Here is a 15,271-nt window from a genome sequence, read left to right as displayed (position 1 = left end):
GTCAAAAATACCACAGTTTCTCACATAAGCCGACGGAAGAAATGAAAACGTCCACAATGTCTTGCCCGTTCGACCAGTGGGGCATGGACATCTAGGACCCTTTCCTATGGTGACCATACAGCGGAAGTTTCTATTGGTGGCAGTAGATTACTTCTCCAAGTGGGTGGAGGCTGAGCCATTGGCCAGGATAACTGAGCACATGGTCAAGAAATTCATCTGGCAAAACATCATCTGTCGGTTTGGCATTCCGCGTCAGCTCGTGTCAGACAACGGGCGACAGTTCATCGGAAATCAGCTCGAGGAATGGTGCAAGGGATATGGCATTGAGCAGCACTTCACGTCTGTGGCGTATCCCCAAAGCAATGGGCAAGCCGAAGTAGCCAACCGGGAGATACTCCGAATTCTACGGGCTCGGCTCGACTACATGGGAGGAAGCTGGGTGGACGAGCTGCCGGGAGTCCTATGGGCAATCCGCACGACCCCTAAGGAGGGAACGGGAGTAACACCGTTCCACCTAATGTATGGAGGCGAGGCGGTCGTACGGTGGAAGCTTCCACCGTCACATCCGGGATATGCTCGGACGATTGCGGAATGGAGCCAGAGATACTTTTCTGACACAGACTCGTTAAGGTATGTTTGGGGAAGCGTGCACGCATCGGGAAGCGTGTCCGTGTTTCCCGGGGTCCTATATAAGGACCCCCAGACGTCGACGAAGGTATGCGTAACTCTTTACTGTAGCCACATTACGCTGCCTCTCTCACTACCTGACTTGAGCGTCGGAGGGTTGTCGCCGGGAAACCACTCCCGGCTCGGCTTCTTTGCAGGTTCATCGGAGAACTACACTACTAGTCGGAGACAGCGGAGCGTGCCACGTCCCCAGTGTCCGCCGACTCAACGCTCGAACATGATCAATCATGATTTTTTTAAATTTCATATTTTAGGATCGATAAGCATCCAAATAGAAAAACTTCTATATAAACATTTTTAGACTGACAAATGTTAAAAAAATATATCTTCTAGTCTTTGGACTAAAATCAAATATAGTAGAGGTTCTCATGCATTATATTAGATATATACATATGCACGACGTCTAGTATCTATGAAGTGGGCAGATTTAGTAGAATATTATGATTTATGTCAGGACATTGCAGACACTTGTCTATATAAATTCTTCATTCCATATGCATTACCATATGTAAACCACAAATATTGAACAAAAGAATAAAATTTGGATCAAGACCCTTATATTTCATTTTAAAAACCTATTAGATGTTCTATACAGTGTGTATAATATATATATACACACGCGAGTTTATTATACTTGGGATACATGTAGACAATACACATAGGTGCCTCTCATGCATGAAAGCACCTCTAATGATGGAAGGTGCCTTTCCTGTAAGAGAAGCTCACATGTCGTCCAATATATATATATATATATATATATATATATATATATATATATATATATATATATATATATATATATATATATATATATTTCTTGCACGATCATTTTATGGGCGAGTATAACTTTTAATGAATCTGAACGCTCGGATCACTCCCGGACATCCTAAGTGATTGAAATCCACTCGAAGAAACCCAGAAGTGGTTCAAATATCTGGATTCACTAAAAGTCATTTATACACCACCTATCGAATGGTCGAACAAGATATCAAATATAAATATAAATATATTTTCATAGGTTATAAAATTACATTTGCTTCGTAAAATAGGTTAACTTATTTTTATTTGCATTACAGAACGTGCAGATCCGGCGTTCAATAAAAAGGCAAATCAACTGAACGGCCTTGATTTTGAGGCTCAGCGAAACCCTAATTTGCCCCCCCGTCGTCTCCTATTTATATTCTACGCCTCACACCCCCTGCACAAGCAGATCGAGCTCCGCTGCGCCTGTATTCTTCCTGCTCTTCGTTTCTACCTTTGTGTGTTCCTTCCATCTTCTATCTGATTCATCGGCTCACAGATCGTTTTGGGGATTCTAAATGATGTGAGCCTTATGCAAAGGACGTAGCCATCAGTTGGATTGGCTGCGATGATGCTTTCTTTTACTTGAATAGGAAGAGCTGATGGATTCCCTATTGTTCGTTGTTTGTTTTTATTTTTAGTTATTTTTGGCTTGTTCTTCAATTGGTTTAGCTATGCTTTCTTGTGGATGATGAGAATATATGTAAATCACAGTTATCCCTGTCTGATAGGTTCTTACGGGTGCTGACAATATTCAATCTGACACATTTACTGCTATTTTTTGTTTGATTTTTCGGCTTCTTTTTGATCGATCTTTCTTTTGAATCAATCATCCATCTCTATTGTCAATGATGACTATTTTCAAAGATTAAAGCAAGTCTCTGTACTTGTTTTATGTTGAGAGATTTGGAACTAGGACGGTCTGAGGTAATAATAAAAAATTATTAGAATTTTGGATTCAAATAATTTATTGTTTGATGATTTTTTAATGTTGTTTTTTGTTAGAGTTATGAATTTGAAGTTTATGAAATGACTTGAAATTAGGCTAAATGGCTTAAATGGACCAGTGTGGTGATCTAATGTTTTGTTAAGTGGCTTTATATTTATAATATTGATAAAATAATTAATAATTGATTACAAGATAAGATTAGGAATGAATTACAAGAAAATTTGAGACTAAGAATTGTAACCAACAATCAAGGAAATAAAAAAAACTAATTTAAGACTGAGAATTAGTTTAAGAAAAAATAAGAAAATTAAGTCGATCAATAAATAAACCAATTTAAAACTAATTCTCAGTCTTAAATTAGTGAGATGAGAATTGATTAGGGTTATGGACATGTAAGACTGAAGACTGAGCTTAAAACTAATTAATTTGGTTTAATTAGTCGATCCAGCCTACTTAGTTTAGTTTAAATCCATACTGAAGATGGATCTTAAATTAATTTAATTAGTTTAAATGAGAATTGATTGGATGGATTTTAAATTAATTAAATTAAATTGGTGAGATGGGAGAATTAAAAGATAAAATTAGGGTTATGGAAATGTAAGACTGAAGACTGAGTTGGAGTTTTGAGATATTCAAATTTGATAAAATAATTATGTCAAATGTCTAATTTAAAATGAACTAAATCTTTAAATGATTATTAAACTTAGTTTAGTTTATGTTTTATGAATTTGAATTCATTTGAAGTATGATTTAAATTTGATTTGTTTAGATGTTATCAAGTTTTCAATTTAAATTTATCGAGTTTGATTCGTTTAAATGTTATCAAATTTTTAATTTAAGTTTATTTGATTATTTTAAATTTTTACTTGTTTAATTAGTTATTAAATTTGATAATTAAAATTTATTTATTTTATTTTTTATTTATTGAGTTTTATTAATTAATGAATATTATTTATCAATGTTATTTATAAATATTAATGAGTTGAATATATATATATATATATATATTTAAATTTATTTATTGAGTTTAATAAATATTCAAGTTTATTTATTTAATTAATTTATATACATTAAATGAATATAAATAAGCCTTTATTATTAGGCTGAACATCAAAATTTTGATTTGACTCATTTATAACCCAATAATGTAAAATTATAATAAGAGCGCCCAAGATCAGTTGCAATAAACACAACCAGTAAAGTAGGCTCTTCCCAGACATTAGCTATCTGCGTGTCTACGAAACCCAAACCAGAGCATCCCAGCCAATTTGATCTGAGAGATGCAAATTGAAAAAAAAATACTTTTGATAATAAATTAAAAAGAAACACTTCTTATATGATTCGGTTAGAAAAAAGCTGCCTTGTAATTTTTAACCCAATTAAAAACACTAAGCTGTACTAATTGCCCCATTCCTATGCCACTGTTATGGTCATGTACGGCTGTAGGTAAGCCGAGTTTGAATAAGTTTAAAATGAATCAAATCTTTCAAATAATGGTTCAAATTTAATTTGATTTACTTTTTTTTTTTTATGAATTTGAACTGGTTTAAAGTTTGATTTAAATTTGATTCGTTTAGATGTTATCTGGAAGAATGTATTATAGGATCTGATTGTAACGTCTTGATAAGGACTGTTACATCTCCAAAACTCGAGTGTAGTGATAAATATGCAAGAGTTCGCCTTACAGGGTCCGACTGTAACGTTTCAGTAAGGACCACTACATCTACATGAGAACTTGGGTGTAGTGTTAAATAGACAAGAATTCTCACACCATAGGTTAGATAAGAACAAATATGATAGGAAAACTAATAATTTAATATTTGAAACATGGAATATAAGAACTCTCACTGATAAATCAATGAAGGTAGTAGATATGATGATTAGGAGAAAAATTAGTATTTTATGTATACAAGAGACAAAATGGATAGGTGAGAAGACAAAAATAATAAAGAACTCGAATTTTAAATTATGGTATATTAGAAAGAGTAAAGCAAGAAATGAAGTGAGTATTATTGTAAATAGTTTGTTAAAAGATGAAGTTGTAAGAGTAGTTAGAAAAGGAGATAGAATTATAACCCTTAAAATAATAGTGGCGAAAGAAACTATGAACATAATTAGTGTATATGCACCACAAATAAAATTAGATGAAGCTACCAAATGAAATGATTTTAATAGGAGGAGATCTAAATGGGCATGTCGGAGTGAAAAATGAGGAGTATGAGAGAGTACGTGGGGAGTTATGAGTTTGGAATGAGGAATGAGGAAGGGAAAACTATATTAGATTTTGCGTTAGCATATGACTTTATATTAGCTAATACGTTTTTTAAGAAAAGAGAAGGGAACACTTAGTCACATTCAAAAGTAAGAATAATAAATCACAAATTGATTTTCTTATGATTAGGAAAAATGATAGAAAGATTTGTAAAGATTACAAAGTCATCCCTGGAGAAAACTTAACTACCCAACATATGGTAGTAGTGTTGGATATATGCCTCAAACATAGTATCAATAGAAAGAAAATATATACAATTCCTAGAATTAAGTGGTGGACCTACTATGTTGTGACCGTAAAATACTTCTTAAACTTAAAGGTAAATTCTATAAAATCGCAGTTAGACCTACTATGTTATATGGAGCTGAATGTTGGGCTATGACTTGAGCACATGAGCAGAAGATGAGAGTTGCAGAGATGAGGATGTTAAGGTGGATGTGTGGACATACGAAGATAGACAAAATAAGAAATGAGAGCATTAGAGAAAAGTCAGAGTTACATCTATTGAGGAAAAACTCTGAGAGACACGTTTAAGTTGGTACGGACATGTACTTAGACGACCAATAAATGCTCCAATTAGACGATGTGAAATTATGATAAACATGCATATTAAACGAGAAAGAGAAAGACCAAAAAAGACTTGGTTAGCAACAATAAAACAAGATAAAATTTATTTAAATATAGATGATAATATAATAGGAGATAGAGCTCAATGGCGTAAACGGATTCATACAGCCGACCCCACCTAGTGGAAAAAGGCTTGGTTGTTGTAGATGTTATCCAACTCTCAATTCAAATGTAGAGCTGCTTCATTAACGATCCCTCTAGTGTCGGTCCCACGGATATAGAGAGAGGTATATACAGGTACATAGATGTCAGGCGCATGATGGGATAAACCCCATATCGTCAGTTCCTGAGAATCGACCTTTGGTCATTACGCAGAGATGTTATGCGTCCACCATCTGTGTTACGCCTTGGGGGCATCAAACTCTCAATTCAAGCTTGGCTTAAGTTTGGTTCATTTATATGTTATCAAGCTCTCAATTCAAGTTTATTTAATTATTTAAAACTTTTACTTATTTGATTAATTACTGAGTTTGATAATTAAAACTTATTTATTTATTTTATTTTTATTTGTTAAACATGTTGATATGAAATTTATTAATGAACATGACTAGTGAATATTGTTCATAAATATTATTCACGAACGTTGTTCATAAATATTAACGAGCTGAATACATATGTGTTTAAGTTTATTTGTTTAGTTTAACGAGATGTTCAAACTTGTTTATTTAATTAATCTTATATACATTGAATGAATATAAATAAATTCTTATCAAATCGAACATTAAACTTGTTCATGAACGTTACTTACAGACCTATGGACATGTAGAATTACAGTAAGAGCGCACAAGCTCAGTCGCAACAAATACTACCACTAAAGTAGGCTCTACCTAGACATTAGCTGTCTGCATGTATACGGAACCCAAACTTGAGCATCCCCAGCCAAATTTGATTCACATTTTGGAACTTGCAGTTGGTCCAAAAACATCAACCAGTCTGTAACTGATTTATACATCAAAACAAAACCCAGATTTTGTTTGAGGGCCTCTAATGTGAAAAAGTAAACCAACAGGCATGCCTATGCTTTTTACAATGGCTATTCAGTGAATGCTTACAATAGCAAAAACTAGTAGATTCTTCCAGACCAAGAGAAATCGTCTCCATTTAGAGATCACTAGCCTGTTGCATCACAATTGCATAAACCAGTATCACTTCGTTCAGATTCTCTATTCATAAATGCTTCTACTCAAATCAGTATAGCACTTGCGCATCAAATTAAAATGCCCAATATAATATAAGAATAAAAGATGATAGAAAATACATAGCATTTAGCAACCACTGACTTATAAAGGTGATAGCTAATCTTCGTCAGACCAATACATACCAGGCATATGATCAAAAAAATTCTTTGGAGGAACATAAGTCCTAATGCAATATTAATACTTGGAGGAAACCTAGAGAATGCCAACAATTCAGCTGTAGAACTTGAGATTCCCCAAGCAAAAGGTTCAACAATCTTCCTGTAGAGTATGACCATTTTTGGATATCAGTACTGACAAGAGTAGAAAAAACAAACAATGATGGAGAAAAGAAAACAAATAAGAGAGAAGAAAAAGCCATCTTTATAAGGAATCTAGTATTTTCACTTTTTCTGTGACTGTGCAGTCTATCACTTCTCTTCAGAACCTGGCTCGTTCCATAAACAGCACATTTGGAATCCCATGGCTTATAAGTTTCTGATAGAAAATGGAAAAAGCAAAGCGGCAATAGTAAGATTATCCAACTGCATCTGAGTAGATGTGCATCTAATACATTTTCCAAAAAGCCATGATCGTTGCTTCCCTAAGATTCTGAATTATTACAAAGGCTTGATACTGAAGTATAAAGCATCAGCAGGGGACAAACTTATTTCTCTCTGAGACTTTGCATTAGTACACCTTGTCAGAGAGGGAGAAAATATGCAGCACCATGATTTATCTGTACAAGGTTGATGAATTCAAACTGAAGGAACAAAGAAGCAGAAAAAAAAAATTAAATTGGTTCTCAGTCTTAATACTACCAAAACGCATTTGCTGGAATGCCTCCAGACAAATTGGCTTAGTGTTTGGACTCAAGAAAAGAAAGCAAGCAACTGTGGTGCCACACAAAATCCCTTTTACACCCAACACAATAACCCTGTGATTGGGACTGAACTTGCTTGAGCTGCTTAACTCAGGAAGTAAAATGGGCCTAAGGAATATTCAGATTCATTTAAGAATTTGTAACCAATTGAGATTTGTTCACTATTAAGTAAAAAATTACACATACATACTACAATTAAAATGTTCAAAAACATACATAATTCATAATAAAATGAATTATTTGGCATATCGTAGGCATTGCTCTACAGGCTTTCATGATAGCAACAAAATATTTTCACAATCCAAAGTACACTTGAAGGGCATAAAGAATAGTGAAATAGTCTGCTAGTCAATAAAGAAAAAGAAAGCCCTCTAAATAAAAATTATGTATCAAGTTGAAACTCATAGAATAGCTAAAGCAATCAAACGAAAATAAATACTGCCAATGCTAAAAAAAACTACAAAAAAAAACTACACATCCAATTCATTAATAACCAATGGAAGTTCAAAAACCAAGCATGTAAGAGTGTTCTCCATGTAGTAAGTAAATAAGGATGGATAACATTAACCTCAAGATTAGAAACATAAATGGAAAATAAATGAAACTTCTAACATAAATCAAAACAGATAGTTATAATTGTGTTCCTTTGCTCTGCCTAATATACCCAAATTAAAACTATTTGGCACATACAGCAATCATTACATGTTTTGCCAGTTCTAGTACACTACCCATGCTGGCCCCCCAATGTATTGCCTGAAATTGAGAAATAGTTTTTCTTTTTTTTGTTGCAGGTTGTATTAAAGGAGACAAACTTAAACCCTGTGGAACCCAATTATATTTTTGTTGTGAATAATCCTTGACATGATCAACTGACTTACACACAAATACCTTATAAATACTAAAGCTTGATTTGTATTCATCTTACAAGAAATTTTTTTTATTTCTAAGCCATTGCTATCCACCCCTCTCCTCTAGCCACATTGAACCAGACTCAAACCGTCTTCTGGACCAGCCATCAATCCTAAAGTATACATTGTAGATAAAACCAACAAACAAGGATGTTGAAAGTCTGACATTATGGTAATATGTGACTTCTACATTGAAAATTTGCTAACATTTAAATCAACATACAAGTCAATTTCATAATCATTAATACCAATCTTTCTCATAGTATGAAAAAGATTAGAGGTAGATCAAGCATTTTATTCGAAGGAGTTTTTAGAAAAATGTTCAGGGTGAATACATGTAACAACATAACTATCTTCATTGTATTCTTTTATATTTACAATGACATTAGCATGCATTCTGTAACCTAGAGCAATTTTCCTCCTAACATCGACATGAATCTCTCTAATACGTTCAACCAAACTCTTGGCACTCTCAAAAAAATGAGAGGTGGAAGGTAATTGAATTAGGTCAATCGGTTGACAAGCTCTCAACCTATATACAATACAATAGAACAATTTAAGTAATTGTTCCAAGTAAACTCAAATATTGACAGGATATTATCTCAAATACCTAGCTTTCATCCACTAGACATCTGTAGATTTCCTAAAATATGATTGATGACCTTCAATTTGACTATCAATCCAGGGTGAAAGTCTACAGGTGAAATGCAGATGGAAATTTAAGTTGGATTCCAAACAATTTTCATCCTGTATTTCAAAAAAGCTAACAAACTTAACTTCCATGAAGAGGATAAACTAGATCTAACAACTTGAGAAACATCTTGACTATATACGATGCATTATTTATTTTATTGCACAAGATAAAATGTGACACTTTGGAGAATCTATCAACTACCGCCAAGATAGAGTCATGACTTTAATTTGTTTGGGAAGTCCTAGAAAAATACATGCTAAGGTCTTTATAAGATTCATGGGGATTTAGTAATGACGTGTAAAGACTTGTGTTTTAGGGTTGTTTGACAAGTATGAGATTGTGGCACAATTCGACCAGCATCTTGTCTCAATGATGACAATACAATTTATCTAAAGACAACCAACATCTTTCCCAAATGTCCTGCTAGTCTTCCAGCATGTAATTCTCAAACTAAGAAATCTCTAAGGCTCGAGGAATGCAAGCCATGTACCCTTAAATATGCAAGCATCTCTGATGACAAAAACTACCAACTGGTGCTACTACCATCTTGAATATCCTGAAAGATTAATATTAAAATTAGGTCATGTAGGATACTCTTTCTTTAATCATTCAAATCCAATTCCATTATACTCATCCTATACAAGGTAGCTGCTATTTGACTTAGTGGGTTGGCTGGTTTGTGATTTTCATTAGGTTTATAGTTTAAGACAAAAGTGTATTCTTGATGAAATTCACCCACCTGACATGTTTAACAATTAGTTTCTTTTGCAAGAGATGGTCAAACTAAAGGATGAAATCATGTGGCATTAGGCGGTGTTAGGATCAACTGCATTGATGGTCAACGACTACAGGTGGGGGCAAAGAGTGTGAGATTAGGAAATCTAGCAGCATTGTAGAGGCAAGAAGCATTGAACAATGGTTGTGGCATGCCTTTGAGGGGGCTAGGGTGTATTTGTTTCTCAAGGTGGCTGTAGGATTTCTTCAATACCAGATCTCTGGAAGAAATAGGAAGCCATGAACACATAATAAGACAAAATCTTGTATCAAGACTCAATCACATTTGACTCTAAACCAATTGATGCAGAACTGGACTATAGAAAGTGATGAACTTGAAGCACCAAACTTCCAAAACGATAAACTTATCAAAAGAAAATATTATGGAAACAAAGATACATTACACAGAGGGAGGATGGCTGTTTTTCAAGGTTTTAATCCAACTTAATTTGGAAAATAAAATTAGAAAAAAGATGTTAGAAAAATCCACTTGACTTGACAATTTTAAAAAAAAAATTGTCTATGATTTGGAAAAGTTATCTAATTACCCGAAAACTCTCTCCTAATTTGGAGAGTCCACTAAAAAAACTTTAAATAAAATTAAAGCAACATCATATTTCAAATTTGCATCATTATCTCACAAAGATTATTATTGGAGAAGTTTAAAAGAAACTTAAAATTTAATGAAATTGCATAGGAATAAGTTAGAAACCACTAGAAAATAAATTGAAACAATTGAAATTTAGCTAAACTGAGAGAGAAATAGATAAGAGTAGTTGAAATTTGTCCAAATTAGGTTGATTCAAAAACATGATGATTTAGCAAACTTTTTGACAATCCCCACTTGAATATTAGTAAATGAGTATGAGAGGGTGAGAGTCTTATTTTCTCTATTGAATTCCAATTTAAATATGTACGAGAGGGTGAGAGTCTTATTTGCTCTATTGATTTTCAAATTAAAAATTTCAACTTTAGTACTACTCGAGATTGTCATGAGGTCAATAGTTCAACCTTGCCACTGCTCATAAACAGCTACTAGTTAGACCAAACGCCTCATTTATGGCTCTTAGAGTTGATTGAGAGAAATTCATGGATATGATCCAATTTTGATTTACATCCCAACTAAGCCCTAGAATATGAAAAAATTCACTAATAAATTACTTGTATCATAAAATTAACAATACCAAATTTGATTTTAACATTTATTATAATACATTTTGATTTTATTATTTATTATAATATATTTTTGTTATTTGTTGCTCCATATTATTGATAGTGTCTATTATTTATCAATGTTTTAGTACATAAACATTTGATTGGTAATCTTAAATCGCCTAAGGGTAGCTTGGTGTACAAAACTCCTACCAATGTGGGGTCTCAGGGAAGGATCATACCCTGCATTGCAAGAGGCTGTTTTTGCGACTCAAACCCAATACTACCAGGTCACACAACAACATCTTTACCATTGCATCAAGGCTTCCCTTCAATCTTAAATCACCTAAAAATTTGAATATAATTTTATTGAATAATAACAATAATACGATACTATCGATAATGATATAAATATGACATCTCTTGTTGTAATAATATAATATGTATTATTGATCTAAATAATGAAGTTCTGAAATTTATTATATATGTGGTAAAAGACGATTCACTCAGCCACAACGCTCCCGCCAACCTGTCCCTAGGCCAATACGAAGGAGGTAAATCACGGGTGACTACTAGCCATTAGTGCAAGTGGCCAAGGTATGGGGGAGGGCATGCTCAGACGTGCCGAGTTTTGACCCTAAGATCTCATGTGGCAGCACCCCATGCCTCAACCACCGCATATGATATATGATGTTAATAACATCATATTTAATGAAATATAATTTACTGACATATTATATTTATGATTTTGGCGATCTGATCCCTGTACGGATACATACTATAACAACCATGGAATGCATTAGCATTTGGTCCTTGTGCGCTTAAATTAGTTTTTGCATTGTGCATCGGTGAATTGAATCTGATCACTCAGAGGGTTGATGCACTTTGCCCATTAGGAAATCTAGGTACAGAGTTAGTCAGGTACCAGCTAGCTATCCAACTGGTTTAAGTAATATTTTACTTGCCTGGTATACATTTAGTTATATCGATGAGCACGGATAGTTGTTTTCAAAACTTCGACAGATATTTAGCTAATAAGGTACCCATTTAATTAACTGGTCTGAGTTCCAATATTAATAAAATTTTCTGGCATCCAATCCATTGCAATCTCTACTTGAGAGGTTTGATTGCTTTTTTGAGTTATTATTACAAACATTTAGTGTATTCAACTATGAAGTTGTTATAATCTTGTTTTATGAAGCAAACAAACCAAATAGAAGATGATCAAGAGGGGGAGTTCAGTTCATGGCTCGTCACCAAGATAGTACCATTTTCCAAAACTGTCACTGATGCCAAAATATTAAACCTCGATACCACAAAAGACATTTCTCCTAAGAATGTCATAGCTTATGACTAACATAAAAAGCAAAACTTTACAATGATAAAACACTAAAGTATTCCATCAAAAATATAAACAACAAAGGAGACTAAAATATATAAAGAACAGACCTGACATTTTCCTCAACCATTCACCATGGTCACTCCAAATAATTGGTGAATTCTAACTTAGATTAAAGACCAACAAACTTCAAGCCAGAGATCACCAAGGCTGCAGTAGCCTTCTTCAGGTGTCCATTAAGTAACTCCTCATAGATTATAAATTCTGACTCTTCAAGGAACTTTTTGTCTCTCATTTCTGCTAATACTTTTCTTGCCTCTTCTGAACTTGCATATTTACAGAAACCATATATGATAGAACAGTAAATAATATCTTCCAATGGGCAATTTTGATCAATTATCTCATGCAAAATTTTTATCACCTTCTCTGGACTCTTTGCTCTGCAAGTGTTTATAACAGTCAATGCATGCTTGAATTCCATAGGGCCACTAGTTACATTTCCTAAACAATCTTTGACAAGGGTGATAGCTGCATCAATCTCTCCAATCTTGCATAGCCCATTCACAAGCGAGCAGTAAGCCTCAACACTAGGCGTCCAAGAATTTTCCTTCATCATGTTGTAACAAGAACATGCCTCTCTAATATGTCCTTCTGCTACGAAACATGAAATTATTGGACAATAGGTATGAGAATCTGGTTGAAAAACTTTAGAATTCTTTATTTCCTTATAAAGGTCCAACGCATGTTTCACATCCTTGATACTTTGAAGACATTCAATAAGAATATTATAAATAGAAACACTACAGTATCCTCTTGCTTTCAATTCTTCAAACACTTCCAGTGCTTTCGTTCCTCTATTTGCATTTGTGATGAAGGATGAAAAGAAGTTGGTCATAAGATCTGAAATTGACAATTTCAATTCTCCTAACTGATCAGCTAATTGAAAAAAGTTGGCCTTATCATTTATATCGGCATAGACAGATAGCATAGGTATCACAGTTTCAGAGCTAGGGATGATACCCTCTTTCATGAGAAGTTGAAAAAGCTTACGAGCCTTATGAACTCTACCAATAGTACATAGGCCCTTTATCAAGGAATTGTAAATGCAGAGATCTCCACGGTACCCATTATTGTTCATGTCGTTCAACAGCTGGCAACCATCCCCAACTCTGCCCTCTACTACTAACCCCTCCACCAATGACCCATACACAGCAGGGTCAATCACAAATCCCTTCCTCTTCATCTCCAAAAACAGTTCATAGCCCTTTTCAACCTTTCCTGCTTTAGACAGACCAGAAACCATTGTCGAATATGCCACTACATCAACTTTTACTCCATCTTTCACCAGTTCCTCCCAAACCCTCAAGCAACCATCCATATTCCCCTCCGAATCTAACACCTTAATCAGTGCAGTGTATGCAAAAACATCCGGCTTGCACAGTTCTGATCTCATTCGTTCAAGTAGTTGGAAAAGGTCATTCATCCTTCCAGCACGACAAAATCCCTTAGCAAGGATCATGAAAGTGATGGCTTCCTCCTTGAGACCATCAACCTTGAGGTCATCATACACAGAAAGAGCAAGATCAAGATGTCCGGTTGCAATTAAAGCATCCAAGATACGATTGTAGAGATAAATGCGAGGTTTAACACCAAATTTACCTCGCATCTTCCGGTAGATGTGGAAGAGCCGAAGGCCACGGCCAGAATCAGCATGCATTCGAACGAGGACCTCAAGCTGCTTCTCGGATGGCTGTTTCCCCTGCGCGTGCATCAGCTCTGGTAGTTGGTCAGCGGCTGCAGGACGTGCGGCGTCATTGAGGGCATAGGCGAAAGCATTATATGATGCGAATGTGTGATGGAAGCCCTTCTGCTTGCCGGCCCAATGAAAGAATCGGGTGAAGAGGGAGGGATCGATAAGGGGGCGAGAGCGGAGAACTTCGGCGACGAGGTCAGGAGGGACACGACGAAGCTTGCGCAGATCGTAAAAGACGGCCGACCAGCGAGAGTGACGGCGTAGGGAGTCGAGAATGTAACGAGCGAGAGGCGAGCGTCGACGGTCGATGGCAGGGACAGAAGGAGAGAGCGGCATCGGCTGGGTAGGGCAATCAAAGTTCCATTCACGGAAGTCGGTGCTGCGGCGAACGGAGGTGTCAACGGGGACGGGAGAGCCAAATTTTCGATTAGAGAAGCGGCCGCCGCGGACGACAGGGCGATTTTGTGAGGGCTTGCGGTGGCCATAGAAGAAGTACTTCCGGCTGCCAGCGGCGGCTGGCATGGCTGATGTCTTCCTACTCATTCGAGAGGGGAATCAGGGAACCGTCGACGGTAGCGGCGCCGGCGGCTTACTATCTCGACAACCGCACGGCGAGGAAGGCAATGGCTGCCCATTTACCCGAGGTTACAGTGATGGTCAACCTATCACAGGTCGAATTTGGATATTTACGGATATATATAAATTTCTTAGTAATATTGTTGTAAATTTACAAATACTAACATAATATATATAATAATAAAATTCTACTAAGTTTTAATAATAATATTTAAAAATAAAAAAAAAACATAATAATAATTTAATTAGTAATTGTCAGATATTCATTTATTTAGATACACATTGTCCTCTAAAAATATACTTTGATAAAATTTTAAACTCATCCGGCAGAGCCCCATCCCACCAACTTTAGAAAAATAAAAAAAATCATCCTTATATTTTTTTCCTTATTTATTTTCTATTTTCCGCACTTTTCATTAAATCAAAATTTTTAATTTTATTTAATTAAATTTTCAAAACACATATCAATTTATTAGGAATTTTAATTAAATTAAAATTTTATAAACTCCACCACACTGTCTCTTATTTTTCCTCTTATCTATAGAGTCACAAGTGTCGCCATCCCCCACCTTTTTTCCTCTTATCTGCAAAGTCGTAGGTGTGAAAAATTTTAATTTTGATCCTCTTTTTCCATCACTAGGTTTGAGTAGATCTATTTATCTTACTATCTTACTATTTTAT

At 34.9% G+C, this 15,271-nt stretch overlaps 1 protein-coding gene and 1 non-coding gene across 10 annotated transcripts; one reads left to right on the top strand and one right to left on the bottom strand.

Annotated features, from left to right (window-relative positions):
• Positions 1-2,168: 2,168 nt before the first annotated feature.
• Positions 2,169-2,258, top strand: LOC122022155. Its single transcript, XR_006122883.1, has one exon. It is a non-coding gene; the product is annotated as a small nucleolar RNA R38 (small nucleolar RNA).
• A 3,813-nt stretch (positions 2,259-6,071) lies between these two features.
• LOC122019902 (pentatricopeptide repeat-containing protein At4g20740-like) lies at positions 6,072-14,677 on the bottom strand. Of its 9 annotated transcripts, XM_042577519.1 has the most exons (4): positions 12,372-14,677; positions 6,658-7,250; positions 6,389-6,452; positions 6,072-6,275 (listed from the first exon to the last, which is right to left on the bottom strand). In XM_042577519.1, the coding sequence occupies exon 1, from the start codon at positions 14,555-14,557 to the stop codon at positions 12,434-12,436; it is 2,124 nt and encodes a 707-aa protein (XP_042433453.1). In that variant the 5' UTR covers positions 14,558-14,677; the 3' UTR covers positions 6,072-6,275; positions 6,389-6,452; positions 6,658-7,250; positions 12,372-12,433. The 9 variants fall into 9 exon arrangements, with proteins under 9 accessions (XP_042433453.1, XP_042433447.1, XP_042433448.1 ...); XM_042577513.1 differs by adding an exon at positions 7,333-7,502 and having other exon boundaries at positions 6,072-7,250; XM_042577514.1 differs by having other exon boundaries at positions 6,389-7,250.
• Between the last annotated feature and the right edge of the window lie 594 nt (positions 14,678-15,271).

Source organism: Zingiber officinale, chromosome 9A, assembly GCF_018446385.1.
Source record: "Zingiber officinale cultivar Zhangliang chromosome 9A, Zo_v1.1, whole genome shotgun sequence".
Taxonomy (NCBI): domain Eukaryota; kingdom Viridiplantae; phylum Streptophyta; class Magnoliopsida; order Zingiberales; family Zingiberaceae; genus Zingiber; species Zingiber officinale.
Note: the sequence above shows the minus strand (reverse complement) of the source record. Positions and strands in the feature narration are given on the sequence as shown.